The sequence below is a fragment of the Glycine max genome, chromosome 1 (assembly GCF_000004515.6).
Source record: "Glycine max cultivar Williams 82 chromosome 1, Glycine_max_v4.0, whole genome shotgun sequence".
NCBI classification, from domain to species: domain Eukaryota; kingdom Viridiplantae; phylum Streptophyta; class Magnoliopsida; order Fabales; family Fabaceae; genus Glycine; species Glycine max.
Window position 1 is genome coordinate 3,170,478 of NC_016088.4, and position 21,377 is coordinate 3,191,854.

General features: G+C 32.8%; 3 protein-coding genes across 4 annotated transcripts; 1 reads left to right on the plus strand and 2 right to left on the minus strand.

Annotated features, from left to right (window-relative positions):
• Positions 1-4,703, minus strand: LOC100807815 (proline-rich receptor-like protein kinase PERK13). The gene is made up of 8 exons (XM_003517677.3): positions 3,893-4,703; positions 2,969-3,376; positions 2,778-2,864; positions 1,793-1,863; positions 1,626-1,702; positions 1,072-1,219; positions 476-637; positions 1-333 (listed from the first exon to the last, which is right to left on the minus strand). The coding sequence occupies exons 1-8, from the start codon at positions 4,701-4,703 to the stop codon at positions 37-39; spliced, it is 2,061 nt and encodes a 686-aa protein (XP_003517725.1). The 3' UTR covers positions 1-36.
• A 5,790-nt stretch (positions 4,704-10,493) lies between these two features.
• Positions 10,494-11,507, plus strand: LOC100805151 (protein bfr2). The gene has a single exon (XM_003517673.5). It carries the CDS (start codon positions 10,667-10,669, stop codon positions 11,420-11,422), a length of 756 nt encoding a protein of 251 aa, XP_003517721.1. The 5' UTR covers positions 10,494-10,666; the 3' UTR covers positions 11,423-11,507.
• Positions 11,508-15,201: 3,694 nt separating this feature from the next.
• LOC100807282 (AMSH-like ubiquitin thioesterase 2) lies at positions 15,202-19,862 on the minus strand. 2 transcript variants are annotated; one of them, XM_003517676.5, is made up of 10 exons: positions 19,590-19,862; positions 19,022-19,066; positions 18,900-18,937; positions 18,461-18,728; positions 18,195-18,284; positions 17,977-18,039; positions 17,807-17,881; positions 16,828-16,890; positions 16,320-16,372; positions 15,202-15,790 (listed from the first exon to the last, which is right to left on the minus strand). In XM_003517676.5, the coding sequence occupies exons 2-10, from the start codon at positions 19,064-19,066 to the stop codon at positions 15,610-15,612; spliced, it is 876 nt and encodes a 291-aa protein (XP_003517724.1). In that variant the 5' UTR covers positions 19,590-19,862; the 3' UTR covers positions 15,202-15,609. The 2 variants fall into 2 exon arrangements, with proteins under 2 accessions (XP_003517724.1, XP_040860827.1); XM_041004893.1 differs by lacking the exon at positions 19,590-19,862 and having other exon boundaries at positions 18,851-18,937; positions 19,022-19,044.
• Between the last annotated feature and the right edge of the window lie 1,515 nt (positions 19,863-21,377).

Sequence of the window (21,377 nt, forward strand, 5' to 3'; positions counted from 1 at the left end):
ATGCACAGCACTGCACTAGCATGTATGTGTGTTCCCTCAAGACATGTTCTGCGTATTGCTTCGTTGGCCGTGGAAAACTCTAAAATCTGAATCACTACCTTCACTATATGGCATCCTTGAATGTCTGGATCCAGACATTTCTCTTGAAACAGTTGAACGGTATTCCATGCTGTTCATATCAAACTCAGAATCATCAAAGCTGCCATTAACCATCCTTTTGAATATCTCAATGTCTTCATTATACTGGCCAGAATCATAAACAGTGCTCTGGCCATATTTCACCCCATTTGATAGATCATATAGTTGGTTGCCGCTATCTAAGGATCTAGCCACCTGATAAAAACCAAGGGACATATTAGCAAATGATTTGAATGAGTTAAGAATTAAGATAGAAATGTTACAAATGCAGATAATCATAAATAGGTAGATGAAATGTTTTGATGAACACAAAATAATTGTCTATTATTGTTATCACCTGAACCATACGAGGTCGTTTTGGAGCAGAATGGCGAACACATGCTGCAGCTGTCTCAATCATTCTGAACATTTCACTGTCCACATATTGCCGCTCAAGCCTGGGGTCTACTAGTTTACCATAGTCACCTGTCTCAACTGCACGAAGGAGAAGTGGACGAGCCTGTGGAGAGAAGAAAACGTCATTGCAAGTGCAGTTGATCATGTTAAAAGTTGTTTGATTAGATGCACTGTGTTGAAATATGGAATTTTAATTTTTTTTTTTTTTGTGATTTACTTGATCCTCTAGTTGTCTTCATTTTAAAATTTAGAAAACTGTAAGTTAGTCCATACACAATTTTTTTTTGTGACGGTTTAACATCGCCAGAAAATTTTTGTAGCAGTTTTACCACCAGAAAGTTTTCTCTGGTTTTAGCAGTAGGGACTAAAACTTCAACTTTTATACATGTGTAGGGACTAAAACCTACAGTTTTTTTTTTTCGGTGTAGCGACTAAAACTTAAAATGAGGACAACTATAGTGACCCAGAGAGTAATTTAACCAAATTCAATACTAAGTGTATTTCAATTCAAAAACTAAGAAAAATTTTCAGACCCACCCACTCAACCAAACTCTCCTCTCCTATGGGCTGCATTGGATCAACAGGTTTCCTTCCAGTTATAAGCTCAAGGAGGACAACTCCAAAAGAGAAAACATCTGATCTATCTGTTAATTTTCCACTTGTTGCATATTCTGGAGCCATGTACCTGCGAAATGAAGCTAGAATGAGTAAGTGTGGTAGTTTAGTTTAGCATTTGGCATTACTGAAGGTTTTCCCTGATAAAGTTTCCATTATAAACTTCAAAACCTAAAAAAACCAGTTCACACCCTTTAAAGAGTATGTCTACTTGGCCTCCAAAATAACAGTGATAAACAACAATCATTGAACGAAGCAATATTTCAATTTTCAACTGAGAATAATTCTCTATAGAGTATTTTCAGAATACTATGTTCTAATAACCACCAATTTTATACTATATCATCATATAAACTTTTGTTCTCCTTTGTTTTTCCTACTAAAGAGGTGTTTGTACTGATAGCAAGTGATAACCTTCATGAAAGTCCATATACATTAGATTGTTGTGCTTTATGTTTTAGACAGAGGAAACCTACCCAAAGGTCCCCATCACCCTAGTTGATACGTGGGTATTAGCATCATCGGTTAGCCTGGCAAGTCCAAAGTCTGCAACCTGTGTTAAAACAAGGCTAAATTAGGATCCAGAACTCAATCAGGGAGCAAAACATAAGTAATTAGATTAAAAAAAAAAGTATATGCAGACCTGTGCCTCATAAGCATTATCCAAAAGTATGTTTGCTGATTTAATATCTCTGTGAATAATCTTTGGGTTGCCTAGAGTCAAATAAAATACTTTAGCAATTAGCTTTTCAAAATTGTACCAAATTATCATTGAGATAATAATTGAAAGATAGAATAGGGAGAAACTGCACAAGATTAGTTAACACTTATCAGTGTCACTTTTGTTTGAAGAAATTTTCACAACATCTAACACTGTCAACATCCCATGAAGAGACCAGTCTTAAAATTAACACGGAACTCATATAGTGTCATGTGGACATAATATATAGTGTACAGATTTAAAATAAATTCATATTTTAAGATCCCCTAAGCTTCCGGCCAGTTCTCTGCTGTAGAATTTTTTTTTTTCCATTCTTTTGATATCTTTTAGTAAATTTCGTCAAACATAATACACAATGAGAGGATAACAAGATCAAAATTAATAGAGTTTCGTTCGGGTTGGTTTTCAGTTTTTAATTTGAGTTTTAAGTTTTAATTTATTTTGATTTTTAATTTTTAAAAAGTTGTTGTAAATAAAAAATAGATAAAATAACTCAAATATTCTATTTTATCTCATTCCTTTATAAATCATACAATATAAAAAATATATTAACACAAAATTAATTAAAAATTAAATATCCAATTTATTAACACAAAATTTATTAAAAATTAAATATAAAAAATATATTAACACAAAATTAATTTTAAAAAAAGGAGTTTATTGAGCTGAAAGAAAATTTTGACTGGGTTGACAAGGATAACAGGCATATCCAATTTAGTTATGCCATTTGCACCACCTTTAGAACACCATGCCCATTAGAATCTAAGATTAATTGGACCCACTTAAAACTGTTATAGGGCACATTTTTTCATTACACCGTGTGCAAAAATCATTTCTCTATCATTTGCTTTAATGTATCGTATGTAAGAATAGATAATGTCATAGCACAAATGCAAGATATACTTACAGCCATCATGGAGATATGCCAGGCCCCTTGCAGAGCCAATTGCTATCTTCATCCTCTTTGGCCAATCCAAAATTGGCCATTTACTTCCTGTGAGCAGAACACACACAAACAATAAACACATGAGAATCACTTGATACATTTAGAAAAACACAAACTCATATCTTTAAAAAAATAAAAGAAACTCACGTTACCATGCAAGTGCTGACTGAGATTCCCATTAGGAACGAATTCATAGATAAGCACTCTTTGCTGTTCAGATATGCAATAACCAATTAATGACACCAAATGGCGATGATGGATTCGGCTGATGATGTCCACCTCCGCCCTGAACTCCCTTTCTCCTTGCCCACTTCCAGCCTTCAATAATTTGAGTGCTCCCACTCTGCCATCAGGCATGGAAGCCTTGTAAACATACCCAAATCCCCCCTCCCCTATTATGTTTTCACTAGCAAACCCGTTCGTGATCTCTGCAACCTTTTCGTAGGTAAAAACTAACTGGCCAGTGTTCATGTGCTGAGTCGTTTCTGAAGGAGTTCTTAAATTCATGGCACCTAGTGCACCACTCCCAAAACCAGGCTCCTCTACATAGTAATGCACGTCTGCACTTGATGAAAGCCATGCCAAAATCGTTAATTAGTCATGAAACAAGATGCACAATGGGATAATAGGGTAACATATCACAACAATTCTAACAAGACCATAGTGCCTATAAGCACAACTTCAGGATAATATAGGGCTTTAATTCCATGCACGGCAGTAAAAAATTTCTACACTACCCATCAATCAAAAACCAGGTATCTCTTTTAAGAATTATTGCAAAAGTCTAACATATTTATCACTAGGTTGTTAATACCAAGGTGACCCTCAATTGGTTAAGAGTTTAAAAACTTTTACATTGGCTGCACAAGCCTATTGAACTCATTAAAATACTTTAGAAAAAGTTTAATACAAACTTTATTATTTGTTTGATCTTGAACCAGGGATTGGTTAATACCAACTCCTTGCCTCAATCTTGACCTTTAAATTTTGATTATGCCAATATAAACAATGTGCTTCTGAGAATTGCTTATAACACCAATAACATTGAAGATGATCATACAAAATATATACTATACCTCCTCCTTTCATATGAGATTTCCTAGGGGGTGGCATGGCATAGACACTCGCACGCTTTTGCTTCCTCCCGAACATAAAGAAAATAACTAGAGCAAGAAACGCGATGATGAAAACCCCGGCGAGAGCAAGACCAACAATTTCTCCTGTATTATTACCGGAGCTAGGTGATGAGGACGGAGGATCGCTTTTCGGGGGAGTACCTCTTGGTTTCGGTTGGGTAGACGGCGGTGGTCGCGGTGGTGAAGGGTGGTTTGGCCCTGAACCCAACGGCGCCGGCGGCGGAGTAACATGGGAAGCAGGTGAAGGTGGGGTTGAAATTGCAGTTGGAGGCGAAAGTGAATGTGGAGGAGGGGTGAGAGATTGTGGTGACGGAGGAGAATTTTGTGGGGGTGGCGGTGGAGGCGACGGTGGTGGCGAAGGTGGTGGTTCTGACGGAGAGGGTGGAGGAGCTGAATCTTTTGACGGCGGGGGAGTTGATGGAGGCGGCGGAGAATTAGACGGAGACGGTGGTGATTTTTCCGGCGGTGGAGTTGGCGGAGAAGGGGAAGGTGGTGGAGAATGAGGCGGAGTTGGTGGCGGGGATTGTGACGGAGTTGGCGGTGAAGAATGCGCCGGCGCCGGCGGAGATTCTGTTGGCGGAGGAGCAGATTTTTTCGGCGGTGATGGTGGCAGCGGCGGCGATGGTGGCGGAGACTTTGGTGGTGTGCTTTTCGGAGACTCTGAGTCATCCGATGACGGCAACGGAGCGGAAGCCTTGTCCTTGTCGGAATTCAATGAAGACGACTCATTTGACGATGTATTCTTAGCCATTTCTGATTCTCTATAAAATCTTAACTTGATTCTCAGAAATGGCAAGAAAATTCAGAAAATGCCAATGGGTACTGAAATCAAAGCCGAAAGATCAACAAAAACAACATGGGATTCTTGCTGTTTGAAGAATGGAATTGAATTGGGGTGATGATGATGAAGTCTTCTTGGCCAGCGAATCGTTGAAAATGGGAAACCAAAATGCCAGCACGTTGCGACGACGCGTTGAAATGGAAGAGGAAAAAAACAATACTAATAATTCTGAAAATTATTGGTGCATGGCCTCTGCAAAATGCAAAAAGCAATATCACAAGCATAAGCCCTGAACATTCATTCGTTCTGTGTTAGCATTATTTTAGGTAGTTGGTTTTCATGGTTGCATAATGCATAGATTCATGTTCGTTTTTGTCTTGTCTTTGGTTCTCTCCTTGAATTTCGGGTTACCGCGCAACATAAAAGTATAAACCCGTTGGGGGCTTCATATAACTAGCAAGTTTCAACTTCCAACTCGGAACCTAACTAACTAACGACCAGGGTTTTCCGTCACTGTATATATGGGCCCCTCACGTTTGATGAGTCCATTGTCGGACTCGGACCTTACCTATCGTTGTAATATTGGATTGGGCTTTAAGGTAAGGGACCTCTAAGGCCATTACTATTGTCATTACCAAAATTTTCTATTGGCAATAGCAAGACATAGCAAATGATCATTTTACTTTTCTGAGTTTTCTTACACCTCCAACCTTTCTCCCTTCCTCTCTTACTTTTCCATCCTACACCCTCACAAAACTACATAGCAATGGAATTATGCTTCCATTGTGCATTTTTTCACTCCCAAATAAAACAACGAAAACATGATTTTGTTGTGTTGTTTGGGGGCAAAAAAAATACACAACAGAATCTTGATTTCATTGTTTTATTTGAAGGTAAAAAAAAATATACAACGAAATCATGATTCTGTAGTGTTATTTGGGACGAAAAAAATTACACAATAGAATCATAATTTCATGGTGTTATTTGGGGGTGAAAAAAATTGCATAACGGAAATGTGATTTCATTGTACACTTCTACAATTGAATCTTGTTTTTTTCCACCAACATATAGACAAATCACAATTCTATTGTGTTTTTGTCAAAATAATATTTCCAGTCAAAAGACACCCACGTGGATACTGTCAATAGCAAAAGTGATAGTGCCAAGCAACTCTAGGCTTCTAACTCATTTAACAACATCAATTCTCTTAAAACAGAAACACCACATTAATTAAAATGTTAAAGAAATTTTCAACAAAAAAAGAGTGGGCAAATGAATGAAATGAAAAAGAGAAATTACTGAAAAATTAACATGTGTCTAACTAGAGATTTTGTTCCATGCACATTTCAATGGGTGTCTATACTTGGAAAAGGAAAGAAATAGAAGAGACAAAATTGATAAATGATGTGATGTGAAAAAAAATGAGAAAAAAAAATAAAGGAAACTAATTGGATGTTTGCTCTTTGGAATGAGTTTATGATTATTTTCCAACAACTTATTTTTTTAGTTGTTTTACATTCTTTTGTTATGTAAAAACTGATTTTTTTTTTGCGTCCAAATGAAATTAATTATTTTTAATCCACTTATCACCTAAACAAAAATTGATTTTAATTATAATTACTTATAATAATGATTAATTATATATAATTGATTATTGAAATAATCTAATTTTCACAATTATTCAAACACACCATAAATTTGATAGGTTACAGCTTACAAGACCCGAAGCCAAACACAAGGGCTCACAAAAAGAAAATCAAAGGCAAAGTAAGGAAAGAGAAATGAAAAGAAAAAAAACTTCTAAATTAAGAATACAAGCAAAACAAATCAATGAAATCTTGGGATTGAGTACACGAGTCCAAGCCCAAGATACTAGAATAACTTTTTTTTCATAGGAAATAATGTTGAGTGAGTTGGAATTTGTTGATGATTTTATGAAATCAAAGTTTCATAAAGAGTACTGATATATACAGTACGAAAAAAAAATGCATGAAAGGTATAAAGTATCAGTTATAGGTTGTTATATTTTTAAAAACAATAATAAATTAAATATTAAAAAAGATAGAGTGATTTTTGTTGCCGGAAAACAGCCTTAGTGTAATTAGTACGAAATACTCAGTATTTTTTTCCTATAACTATATAGGAAGATAATAAGATGTTTTATGTACATATTTTATGTTTATTTTATTCTTATAATTACATTCATAAGTTATTATTTTATTCATATAATTATCTTTACAAATCATCCAAAGTTTAACTTTAGAAAGAAATTGCTATGAAAAAATCTCTTACGAAAATAAAAACAGATAAAATAACAATTTGCAACAACAATCTAGCCATATATGCCCTTTTTTTTTCTGAATATCTAGCCATATATGCCGTTAATTGCTATTGGCTGTTTGAATCAAATTGCTTGCAAGACTATATACTAGATTTGAAAGAAAACAAACTAGATTAATGTCTTTTTTTATATTGTTTTATCTCCTCGGTCTTTTACCACATAATCTTTCATTTGTTTTCCCTTTTATCAGTCTCTAATTTTATATTATTAATTTTTTATTTAAATTTTTTTATATTAAATTGACAGAGGATTGGTATGGATTAAAAAAGATAATGTTAAAAAATACAGTTGACTTGATTAAAAGTTTATGCAAATGAATTGTCAGTTAATTTCGTCTTTTTTTCTCCCCCAATCGGTTGCTTACTACCACCACCATCTATCATCTATCAATATTATGAACGTTCAACAACTTTTTGTGAGTAATTAGTACGAAATATTTGAACAAATTGCAATACTATAATGAAACTTTCCTATGACGAAGTAAAATGATATCTATTCATTTGAGTCAATTTCTTCAACTCCTACAAGTCTAGAAGCAGAAGAAGCTTATCCACCTCTCATAAATTTGAAAGTCAATGTCAATAAAGCCCAACGTTGCTAGATATGGAAATATACGAGTCAAACTTGGGTTAGGACCATTGAGGCATTAAATTAAGTTTAATATATCAGCGTAGTGCTTGGCTAACAAGGAATGGGAAATCAAGATACTACCTCAAATTCTTTTTTATCATAAGAATCTTTCTGATAAAATTGTTTATTTCTTCATGTAAGGTTCTTTTTATATTGTATTTTTTTATTAACTATTTTTATCAAAATATTTCTAATTACTTATAACTTTTTAGTTAACAAATAGTAGAGAAAAAATGTTATGCATTAAAATGTAAATAATTATTTATTATCACTCAATCACATTTTTTATTCGTGAAAATCAAAATAAATATTCAATCACATTTTTTATTCATAAAAATCAAAATAAATTTATAATAACTCACATGTCATGCAATTGAGTAAGACTCTCTTAATATTCTATCATATATAATTTGTTGACTTTTACAAAAATTATTTTAAAAGTCAAAACAATTATGATTTGAAATTAAATAATATTATAAGTCAACTTTACATAGTGACTGTATAACTATTAAACTCTAAATAATAAATACTATAAATTAATAAGATATTAATAAGATAGTTGTTACACATGTTCTTCCTCTAATTCTACTTGGGTAAAGAATTATTGGTCCTTTATCATTGATCATTGAAAGAGTGATCAAGGAGAATCAACAATTAGGTGGGTTGGTTGATTAAGTTAAGTGTGAATTGAACAATTTCAATCTAGTCTTGTTGGTTATACTTATACTCATAAGTGAATTATTGAAATGAGTGAGAACGAGTGCCTTATAAGCATTAGAAAGAGGACAAAAAATTTGCGGTTCAGGTTTTGTTTGGTTTTCTTGAGAGATTTGTTAGTGATTGCATAAATGGGAGTTAGGGAAGTTTTATTGTTGAATGCAGGATAACTAGGGCCGACGAAGAATTCTACCATCCAAAATAAAAGGGTTTATATGGAAGGTAGCACATATATAATAGGCTACAAACTTTGGATAATTTGGCAAAGAGGAACATTGTTGCTAATATCACTGACATGAACTGTGTGTTGTGCAGGGAATGCATGGAAAGTTCAAAGCATTTGTTCTTTGAAGGTAGACTCACTCACTACATTTGGAACTACTGTTATTCATGGTATGGCAGTGTGAGGGGCGATGCTACCAAAGGATTGTGTTAAACACTCTTGGCAACACAATGGGGCAATTCAAGGAAGAACGCATCGATGACTTGGTGGATAGTGTGGGCTTCGGTCATGTGGGGGATTTGGTTACACAGAAATGAGATTGTATTCAATAACAAAAATTGTGATATTCAAGCTTTGTTGAATGCTTTTAGGCTAAGAGCATGGAATTGGGCAAAGGCTCATGTCAAAAGTTTTAACCCATCTCTCTATGCTTGGAATCTGCAACCAAAGGAAATGCTAGAACAACAAGGATAATCATACTCCAATGATGGGGGGTATTGGTTGGAAGCCTTGTAATTTATGTGCTTTTGGTTATAAACGTTTCTATAGAGTGCTGACACTTTCATCTCATATTGGTATGAATATGAGGATTAATCCTTAACCTCTGTAATTTGCGATTAGGTTGCCAGAGCTTGTGACAATTTCAATCTTTCATTAACATATATATATATATTGCTTTACAAAAAAAATAAATACTTGAAATGGTTGAACATTATGATCCTTAAGAAAATGTTAAATCAACAGTACTAGTAAGAAAAATAACTAGCATAAGTTTCCCCCAACTACTCCTCTAATGAAAGATTGTGTATGTGTGTGTGTGTGCAGGTGCTAAAATCTCTCCTCTGTGTACGTTTTGTCCTCCACCACTAGTAACTCTATTAATTTACTGACTTAAACGTTAGTCTCTGCAAATGGACACCTCCACTATTGATAACTTCGATCAAGCAACTGAAGCCCTCCCTACCTTCCTCTTTGACTCAGTTAATCCCTAGAAACAAGTTTAGTGTAAGTGTGTATGTGTGGAGAGTGAGTGACTTAATAAGCAAGTTTACTTTTCTTTTTTACATTATAAATTTATAATTTAATCACATGTCTGAACATATGAAATAATGTAATACGCGTAACTACCACTTTCTATTTTTGGCTTCTATCCCAAGAACTTGACTAATCAACGTGTCACCTCGTGATTGACTTCCAAAAACACATACGAAGAATTGAACAAGTCTATTGACATTATTTTGTTTTTTTAATAATATTTTTATCAGTATAAGATGTTATTGCATTTAGACGAATAAACATAATTTATTTAATGTATTCGATTTTCATGTAAAATTAGTCTTTAATCCAATGAATTAGAAGAATCATAACCATTGACCCAGAATAAAAAAATTATATTTTTTAGCTCAAAAAGAAAACATTGATATACTCGTACATAATCTTTTGTAGATGCATAGTCATCATAGTGTTACTCGTGCTCATTAAACAAATACTTGAATTTCATATCCTTCACCAACAAAAAGTCATCACTGAGATCAGCTACTGCCAGTTCCATTAATTAAAATTACGTAACCCGTGATCTCTGCACTGCCATGGATAGTCATGCACAAATTTATTAAAGTATTCAATCTTCAATAGTATCCCAATATTACTAGAAGCACCTCCATCCATTTAAAAGAGAAGCTTTCAAAGGCTTCTTATTAGGGAGATTCCCAACTTCTGGAAGGAACCACGAAGGCGAGGTGAGTCTACGTGTGTTATTTTGAACGAACACGTGCAACGTGTGAAAACACTTAAAAAAAAAAGTTGAAATTGAAAATCAAAAGATGGAATAAAAATCAAAGGCCACGCATATTCGAAGAGCCTCCCAACCTCATATATATAAAAACCGAACAGTTTATCATTTTCCCCTTCTCAATTTAACAACATTTGCAAACTCCACCCAACCAACCACCTTCTTAATTAATAACCGTCGTCGTTTCAATCTCGTTACACACCTCAAAACGCAGCGGCACACTCACTAGAATGCAAGCCGTTTCGCTCTCACCTTTGTCGTTTAGGGATTCTTCCGACGAGTTCGCTGGAAAGTTCGAACACGATTTCATGGCCAAGCTCAAAATCAACGAAGAGAAAGTCGAAAACGAAAACGAAGAGAAGCATAACGAAGATGAGATAGAAGAAGAAGAAGAAGAAGAAGAAGAAGAAGAAGAGGAAGAGTTTAGCTTCGTTCTCACGAATTCCGATGGATCGCCGATCTCCGCCGACGACGCGTTCGACAACGGCCAGATTCGTCCGATTTTTCCGATTTTCAACCAGGATCTTCTGTTCTCCGACGATTACGACGGCGGAGAAGGTCTCCGGCAGCCGATAAAGGTCTTCGTCGAACATAAGGATGAATTTCTGTCGGAGGCGGCGCCGGCGGAAGGAGCGTACTGCGAGTGGAATCCGAAAGCGGCGGTGAAGAGCAACTCGACGGGATTCTCGAAGCTGTGGAGGTTCCGCGACGTGAAGCTGCGGAGCAACAGCGACGGAAAAGACGCGTTCGTGTTCTTGAACCACGCGGCGCCGGCGAAGCCGGCGGAGAAGGCGAGAAGTGTCGTCGTGAAGAAGGGGAAAACAACGACGACGACGGCGGCGGCGTCTGCGCACGAGAAGCATTACATTATGAGCAGAGCGAGGAAAGAGAGCGATAAACGGAAGTCGTATTTGCCGTATAAGCAAAATATGTTAGGGTTCTTCGCCAACGCCAACGGATTGAGCAGAAATGTTCATCCTTATTGATAATCTGTTAATTTGATTCATAAATTTTATTTATTTGTATGTAAGTTAATGTTTTGAAATTCATCAACAACTAAGGATTAGGGAACTATCTCTTCCTAATTTGTTACTATTATGTAATTAGATTCGATGGTGATGTTCTAGAGTTGAAATATTTGGATGTATATATTTTGTAGATGGAGATATGTAGAGAAATTCAATTAAGTAGCAATTTCAATAACGATTAGTTATTAATTGCAATTAACATAATTAATTGTTTACGCACAAACATTTATTTGAGAATTTTTGTTGTCTGATTTACTTGAATAAGATACAGAATCTATTCTAATAATAAAAGAAATACTCCTATTTGATATATATATTTTATTAAATTATATTACCTTTGTCATCTTTTTTTTTTTCTTAAGAATTACGCATTATTCTCATATTATTAGCTTTTTTATTTTTTTAGTTAAAATAAGTAAAGAGACATTCATTTAATATGAATGATCTGTCCAAAACGTCGGTGGTGGATCCGCCCTTAGCATGCGGCATAAATGTAAACAGAAGCAGCAGTGACAATCGGAATGACAAAAAATTTAATTATACAGTGTGTTGGATCGATGTCATGTGATTTATAATTAGTTTAAATATGTTTTGGTTAATGTAAGTTAGTATTTTTTTTTTATAGTTTTTGTAAGTTAATGTTTTTTAATTTTGATTCTGTATGTTTTTTTTTTGTTTTTTTTAATTCTTATAAAATTGTATTTTCTAATTTTAGTTTTTTTAAATTTTAAAATTTTTATTTATAGTTCACTTAAGTTCACATTTATAGTGATTAAAATTGAAAAAACATAAAAAAATAAAAAAATATCTTACCGGAACTAAAATTAAAAAAATACAAACATACAAAAGGTAAAATTAAAAAAATAAACTTAAGACTAAAAATAAAAAATATTAATTTACAGAGACTAGAAATTTATTTAAATCTTTATACTTATACTAATTCATACTAGTATAGATGATGAAGAATAAGTTATTATAAATTTTTTAATAGTATTCAATTTCTATAAATAAAAGAAGTTTTGATTTAATGGTATAAATTAGTTTAGTTGTGAGTTCGTACATATCTTTAATCTTAAAAAAAAAAGTTTCGGTCAATGCACATAAATTAGGTAATAATGTGTATGTAAACGCGCATGTGAATTGCGTTTAAATATTTTTATTTTAAAATTAAGTTAATAGGAAAATAAGATTTTTTTTGTCTAATACAACAAATATCACAATTATTTCAACTCAAAACTAAATTAAATATGTAAATATTTATTTAAATTATACTAAATGGTATTTTAAATACACACGAAACAAGGCCTAAAAGACTAGCACAAAACAATGTACTCTGGTTGGGAGCCTGTGTTCTTTCTTTACCGTTCATTTCTTATAGAGAAAGATAGGAAATAGCAGAAGCCGACAGAAGTTTCAAACATATCTCTTTGACTTTAGAGGAGAGAATTATACAATTACTACAACAACATCTCTTAGTTAAGGTAGTTTGGGCATAAATAAAGAAGACTAAGTGAGACACCAATTATTTTAAATTCTATAAGGAGAAAAAGATCAGAAGACCTTTGGAAATGGTTAGTAAGAGAGATCTTATGATATAAAATTCTTGAAGAAAGCTTTTATCTAAGCCAAACGGTTGTGTAATTTATATAATTGACCTTACTTAATTAGTGGATAAAATTATGTTTGTGGCTGCATATTCTTTAAATATATTTTTATTATTAATTAAAATTTAAAAATATAATATTTGTAATGAATTTTTTCAAATAATTTTCAACTAATAAAAATATATTTAAAATAGACATTATGATATTTATTATTTAGTAGTTATAACTTGTATAAGTCCAATATATATGAGTATGACAGTTGTAAACAAGTGTAAAATGTTTTTTGTTAATTTTTTTTACATTACATGAATTACAAGTTAAGGAGGTGATTCTTTGTTGATGATTTTATTAAGAAGTTGTTAAAAAAGTGGTTGTTAGGAAAAAAAACTTGTGACAAATTTTAAACAAAAAAAGTGAATAAAATAAGTCATATTAAAGTACTTATTTATTTTGTATACTATAAAAAAGACAATACTTATATAAATTAAATAATATAATTAACATTTTTATCTATAACTATCAATAATAAAGAAAAAAAAACTTTTTCCTATTTGTAATTCCAGACAAAAATTACTTGTGGCATCACATGTGACATGTCAACGCATCCAATTAATGGTCACTAAGCAGTTCACGGATCTCGATTAATGACATAAATCTTGGACAAAACTCTTAAAATATTAAAAATCTGATTCGAAAGAAAAATTTATCATGGATAAAACACAAAAATCAGGTATATATCAAGACCAAAAATCTATTTAAGCATATTATCAAATTATATTATGGAAGTTACAAAGAGTGCTTTTGTTCCGGGAGACTTATTACGGATAATTCTATCTCTAATTAGTTTTGAGATTGTTTATTTTATGAGGAAAAAAAAAGAAAAGGAAAGAGGAGTTGAATGGCTTTAAAATTAGATATGGCAAAAGTATATGACAGGGTGGACTGTAATTTTTTCTGGAGGGAATGCTTCAAGCAAATCCACAAAAAAATTATCCCTACAATCATGAGGTGGGTATCTACAGTTTCTTATGCTATTATGATGAGTGCAGAATTATCATTGATCATCCTAGAAACTGAGAATTATCATTGATCATCCTAGAAACTGGTTTTCACCTGAGAGGGGCCTTAAGCAGGAAGATCCTTTATTTTCTTACCTTTGCATTTGTGTTGGAAGTTTTTATAGGACTTTCGGAAGAACAAGTCAATGGTAACAAGGTGCATCGATTTAAAACCAACATAATTGACTTAATAGTGGTGGATTTAGATAGTTTACATGAAATCTTAGATTTAAACTTTATTAGCACTATTGTATGCACACAAAAAAGAAAAGTTGCATAGAGTCGTAGTTACAAGAGGATCCCGTTCAGTCTCATTTTTTTGTTCCAGATGATAGACTTCTTTTCGGAGAGTGACATTGGAGGAAGCTAACAAACAATAAATATATATGAGCTTGCTTTTGGACAGGGTAAAATTTGAACTAAACAGAGGGATCTTTCAGTCAAAATGTTCCAATAAATAGTCATAATATGACCCAAAAAAGGATGAGAGTCAAGGCTGTCGATGTCTATGACAAGTATGTGGGAAAATCCAAGAAACTGAATTCTAATTTAAATTTAGAAGACTATATATAATTTTACCAAAGAAAAATCCATGTAACTAAATAGATTCACCAAAAGTCAAAAGAAAAAAATAAGTTATTTACATTGAAGATGTTTGGATTTCAGTTGTGAAAATTTAAAAGTGATTTTACTCCTAAAACAATAAATTCTTCCTTTTTCATTTGTGCATTAGAATTCACAATGATGTATTGGAATTCATAAAAGTACTTTTCCAACATTAATCCAAACATAACCACTATTTGTATTACTTGGACTGCTTAGCAAGTAATTAAACAAATTGTTAACCTTGGCGAAAGTTGAAAGATTTAAGCGATAAGTTAAGCTTCATTTGGATCCCTTGGAAGGGGAAGAAAAATACTGGTTCTATTCCACATCTCCAAGAGATCAGTGAGGAAGAGAAACAGGAGTATCAGATAAAACTAATGAAATATTGAAATGTAGTATTCAATGAAATTGAATGCAATATTGACCGTATTTTATTTCATTTTGTCTTTTTTTAAAACAATCCAAAAAATCCAACCTAACATCATTCCATTAATTCAAATATACAAGATTCATGTAGCCAAAACATTACACACGTGAACAATTAGATAGTCTGTTGCATCAATTTCTAAGTTTCAAGCATGTGATGACTTGTTACAGCAACTTCAACCTTTTGGAATTCAAGGTGAACTTAGATGAATAAATTCTGAGGCATGGAGCTAGAAAGCAAAGTAATCCTCATTAAATTTATTTCCTAAAGCTTTGAATTTAGCGTGGATAGTTAGTTGGTATCCAACTTACTAAACCTACCTTATTACATTAAACCAAACATTACAACTGTTGTATTCAGTATTCAGCTTTTTTCTTTCAGGTGTAACTGGGACATTCCTTTGTAACTATGCTTCTATCTGTCATATGATACAGTGTGTTGCCATCAAAGTCATTTTTGGCGTAAATCAAAGATTTCAAACCTTAGATTGGAGTTTTTGTACACATTGGAGCAGTGCTCATATACGGGGCTGCCATTGTCTGGTTCTTTGTGTGGGTGAAATCCTGTCTCCTGGCAATTTTTTAGAATATTCATTCCTTCAGGTTTGGTCAGACGAAATAATCCACAGCTCCTGGACAAATTTGAGTTCCAGAATGCTTTTATCAGCATTTGTTAAAATAATTCACACACAATTCTTTTTCTATATATATATTTTTTCTTTGCATTTCCTAATAAAACTAAAAGAATACAAAATATTACACAACTAGTGAACTTATTGCGTCCGTGGACTACAACCCTTTCTTAACATAGCATTTTTATACTCGGAAATAGACTTATATTGTGGTTCAAGAGAAGCTAGGCACAAGTACTTTATCATTGTAGATCTGCAGTAGGCTTATAACAATCCAATCAAATTCACAGGAACATGTAAGGTGGTTCTGTTCAAAATATTGTACATTATCTCAAATGAAAATTGGATTCAATCATAAGTAAGGAATTACTTAAAAAAAGATAAGCAAAAACAGAAGACAAAAATGACAAGTAGAATAAACTAAATATCCAAATTTAAGATTTAAAACAACAGCTAATATGCTAGCGCAAAGATAACTAAGAATTTGTGAGAATTCATCCATATCTTAGAACAAGAGATAGTAGGTAACCTTGAGGTATCATTTGGTGCCAAGACAATGGCAAATGCCTCAGGAATCATCACCTGATAAAATAACACCAAACTGTGAGTCCAAACATGGTCTGCAATGGGAGAATAGAAAGAATATATTTTTAGTAAATATCCATGCGAGTTTTAATGGTTAGGTTGATTATAATTATCACCTGCTATTCATTTTAAGTTGATTTGTTAAAGGGAATATTTTGTAATTGTAATTTCTCAAATTAGATAGATAGGTATTACAATTCAACTTTAATCATCAAATTAAGCAAAACGAATTAAATTCACATATATTACTATGTACAGCAATCTTCTTAAAGCTATTTTAAAGGGAATATTTTAAGTTGAAAATTTTAATTAAATTCATCGAGTGGAATGCAATGCAAAATGTATGCTTAAAGGAGATAATACTCTAATGCCGTTACAAGTTGACAATAGTTGAAAAAAAAATGCTTTTACAAGAAAAGTGTGTAATAACAAAAAAAACTTGGATCAATCACCTGGTAGGAATATTGAGTGTGCAGATCCACCGATGACATGAAACAACTTTGAGAAGGATGTGTCTAAAATTATTTAGAAGAGAAGGGTTAGAGAAGTCAAACCAGGAGGATATTGTCTTTTATAGAGATTTAGGTTTTAAAAGTAATTTTGGCTATAGTGATCCCTAAGATAATACCAGTGATGTATATTTTAATCAAAAAAAGGTATAATCTCAAAGAAGGGGAAAACCACTTAATTGATGGATAAAAACTCCTAGTATGCTTTAGTACTTGTCATGCTTTAAACTATAATTTTGGACAAAGTTTGTACCCTTACCAACTAAACTTACTTAATGACAACCCAACCAAAACAAGGTCAATGGTCAGTTTTGAATTTTTAATATCGCAACCTGTTCCCAACACATGTTCCCAACACAGTGAGGGCCTGTTTGGATAAGCTTCACTAGAAACAATTTTAAGAGAAAAAAATGATGAGTTTTTTCATAAGCTAAAATGAGCCCTTCATTAGTTAATTTGTAAAAGTTCTCTCATTAGTTAATTTGTAAAAGATGAGAAGATATCTACACATTAGTTAATGGAGAGGTCATTTTAACTCATAAGAAACTCATTCCATTATTTTCTTATTTTATCATCTTAGAAGTGATTATAGAGAAGCTTACCCAATCAGCCCTGAATCTAATCCCCTGGGCCTAACCCATCCAACCCTAAGATATATGCTTAGGATGTTTCCTACTGCAACCTCACATGTATGTAACGGAACATTTGTCTTCCTTATAAGAATTGTGGTTTTAGACCACCAATATGAAGTGACATAGATATGATCAAAACACGCTGTTAATTGTTGGGTTTCATCCCTGATCTGATGATATTTACAGCCCAACAGTTGACAAGTTAGGTTTGTTTGGATTGATATTTTCTCCCCAAACCTGACCCATCCAACATTGACAGAATCGATTGCAAAATAGGTTGGAAGACATACATGGATCCATCCCACAGGATAAAGGGATCTTTCATTTAGAATTTTAAAAACTTCCTCCTCATTTGTAGCTTGACACTGTGATTCAATGCAGCAAGTTAGCAACAATTAATAATAAAATCAGGCCCTCTTGAAAATATGTGCTAAAAAATATTGTAAAACTGGATACTAACAGAATTGGAAGCTGATTCCTGCTTTGGTATGATCAGGGTAGTCAAATAGAGGGTTCCCTTCTCCTGGATAATTGAAGGATATAATGGTATTTCAGTTTCAAATTTTGTAATGCATATGATCACATCAGGTTCCTTATTTTTTTCCATAAAACAAAACCTTACATGGCAGCCAAAGGCAATAAGTTAAAGGTTTTATACTTTATAATTAATATTCTTACAAGATAGGCACCAAGTATACCACAAGTTTCCAAATCCTTTTCTGTATTTTCTTTAGCAAGATCAAGAAAGTCCTCCATTAACCGCATTGACTGGAAACATGAAATGAATACTTATTAAACATAAATAGCCTGCAATAGTATAGACTGTATGATGGTAATAGACAATTTTGATGTTAAACACAAGTCCAGCAGTGCCACAAATTTGAAAATAGACAATTTTAATGTTCAGTGTGAGATAGGTTCAGACATGGAGTACTAGTTCTTACAATATGAACATCCCGTTCGTTGTCCGACTTTGAGGATCCATCACCTGAATTAAAAGCTGTAACATGAGAACTTTGTGCATCTTGAGGCACTGTCTCCACAAAACACAAGGCAGGGGAAGGCCAGGACTGAGTTACTTTTTGAAGCAAGAAGTATCTGTTGGCTGTCTTAATAGCAGCCGGTTTACAAACCAGTGAGCACCAACTAGTACTCAAATTTCCTAATGGGAATGATGGAATCTCAGATGTGTCCTCGCCATCGACAATCGCGCTGCATCCCATTCAAACAAAACAAATTGCCAATGTATGTCAAAATATTACAATTATGTTCTAATAACACCTACACAATCTGTGGGCTGTTTTAGAAAACTCAGAAAAATCATTGCTCCTCACCTCCTAAAAAGATGAAGTAAGAAATAGATGTTGAATATTATATTTGTACCTTTGAATATTGCTTTCTGCTGTATCACAATTTCTAACCTGTCATAGAAAGTACTATAAATGACAAAGACCACCAAAGGTAATTTAAAATGGAAAAAGGGGGTGGGAGATGTGCAGCTTTACCTTCTTACTACTTACATCCTTTTCTTCATTAGACCTTTTGTACATCTGAGAGATCAATAGTTGAACAATCAATTGTATATTTCAAAGACTCAAAACACCTAAATAATAGACAATCATATACTAAAGATACTTTATCCTCTTTTTTAACATCAATCCTCCTTTCTCAGCCCAAGGCTAATCCCTTTATGAGCAGCATTATTCAAATCCTTAGAAGGAACCAATACTTTGCTAACTACGATATCCAAATTAAACCACCCTTTAACAAATAAAATAAACTCATGCAACACAACCAGAGTCCAGAAAGAGAAACTGGGAAAACGGTTGCTCAGCACATTTTCTAGCATAAATGAATTGTGGAAACCCTTTATTTGCAAAATTATTGAGTTTGCCAAGCTTTCACATGCTAAAGATGATCAATATCCATATTTTCTTTAGATTCCCCCTCTTCCATATTTTCTTTAGATTCCCCCTCTTTCTTGGTTTTGGCTAAAAAATCTGTTAGTTTGTTTCTGGTACTCTGCATATTAGATGAAACATGAAACTAAGGAAAAGGATTCATATTTGTTACCTTTGTTACAGTGAAGTTTTTCTTTTATCAACTGAGATGAATGATTCAGTTGCTGAGATGCACGTGCACCTTGGAGAGAATTTACCACTGAATCAACCAAAAACAAGATCAACCTCTCCTCTATCCTTCCTAGACAAGGCAAATATATGTTTTATAAAGTTCATCTAAAATTTTCAGGAGACCGTACATAATCTCAATCCAGAAAATTGTATTATTCTATAGAAAGATAATTGGATAAATCTAAAGTTCTGAACAGTTGAATAGAAAACTGCGCAGCATATGGCTCCATTTGTACATTATCTATCACTACAAAAGCCACGTGGAACTCCAACATGGAGTTTTATGTAAATGTGTAAATTAAGCTTAGTTGAAAAAATAAATCTTTATCCTTACCCAATTTTTTTGGTACAGAGACTAATTGTGATTTGTGAATACCTCTTTTAACTAAGATTCAAAATTTGATTACCATATTGTTGATACCAGTCCCCTCTAGCAGTTAGTTGAAAGAGTTAATTTTATCATAGTGTGAATGTTTTAATTTTGAATAAGAGAACATTCCAAATAGTACCTGTAACCAAGGAAGTAAAATCAAATTGAAAAATCAGAAATAAAGCAACTAAAATCAGAAATGAGACGAAAAAGCTAACAGGCAAATGCAAAATCTTTGCAGTTGTAACGGAAAAAAAAAAACTATATAGGCCGTGATGAGTGACAAGTTAATTCCTGCTTTTATACCCATAGATCATAAGAGTCATAAAGGTGATTTAAGTCATACAGATGATTTGGTATTCGGGAGACTGACATAAGGATTGGAGTTTTTTTTAATGATTGCATAAGGGTGTTGGAGTGATAAGGAGGTTATGAGATTCAATCTTTCACTAATATAGCATGTTAATTATTAATATTTATTGATAAAAAAAACCTTAAAAATCATAGTTATAATATGGTTTAATTATTAATTTGGTCTCCAAAATTAAAATTCTTTGGGGGACAAAGGGGAGCAGAGCCGGAAGTGAAGAAAAAAAAAAGGAAAATAGTTTTTTTAAAATAATAATAAATGTAATGATAATTAAAAATCGTTATTATTCGTAAAATACACCTATACTGGTTGCAGACTATAATTGGATGGGTTAAAAAAGTCCAGATCTAATTCGGATTAAATAATGAAGCTCAAATCCTATAAAAGTTTATTTTTGTGAGTTTTTAACAAGTTTTTACGATCTTAATATTAGGTTAGACTAAAATGTCCGTATTTATTTTGGGCTAAAAAATTTAATCCAAATTCTATATTTATCATCTCTATACACAAAACTCATATAAAGTGACATAAACAATTAATTTCAATGCATGAATAGAAAAATAAAATTCTATAAAAGCAGGAGGCTGGAAAAATATTACTGATGAGTGACACATATGAATACATTTAGACTAATTTAATATAATTTTTAATTATACAAATATGTTTTACAAATATAATTTCTCTAAATTGTATTTGGATAACATTACTCTTCCTTAAGCAAGAAAAAAAATTGTAGTTACTAATCTTATATGAATTGTATAAAAACAAGGCAACTCAAAATTTTAAATATAATGAAGAGAAAATACAATGGAGAAATAACTTGATAGTATTAAATTTTTATATGACGTGGTACTCTATGAATTGTTAAATCTGCGAAGCCAAGAACGAACTACTAGAAAAGCATACAAACACCATCCATTCAGATGCATTACATGACAAATTGGCAACGGCGTCAAATCACATTCACAAAATATTCTTTTTTCCAAGAA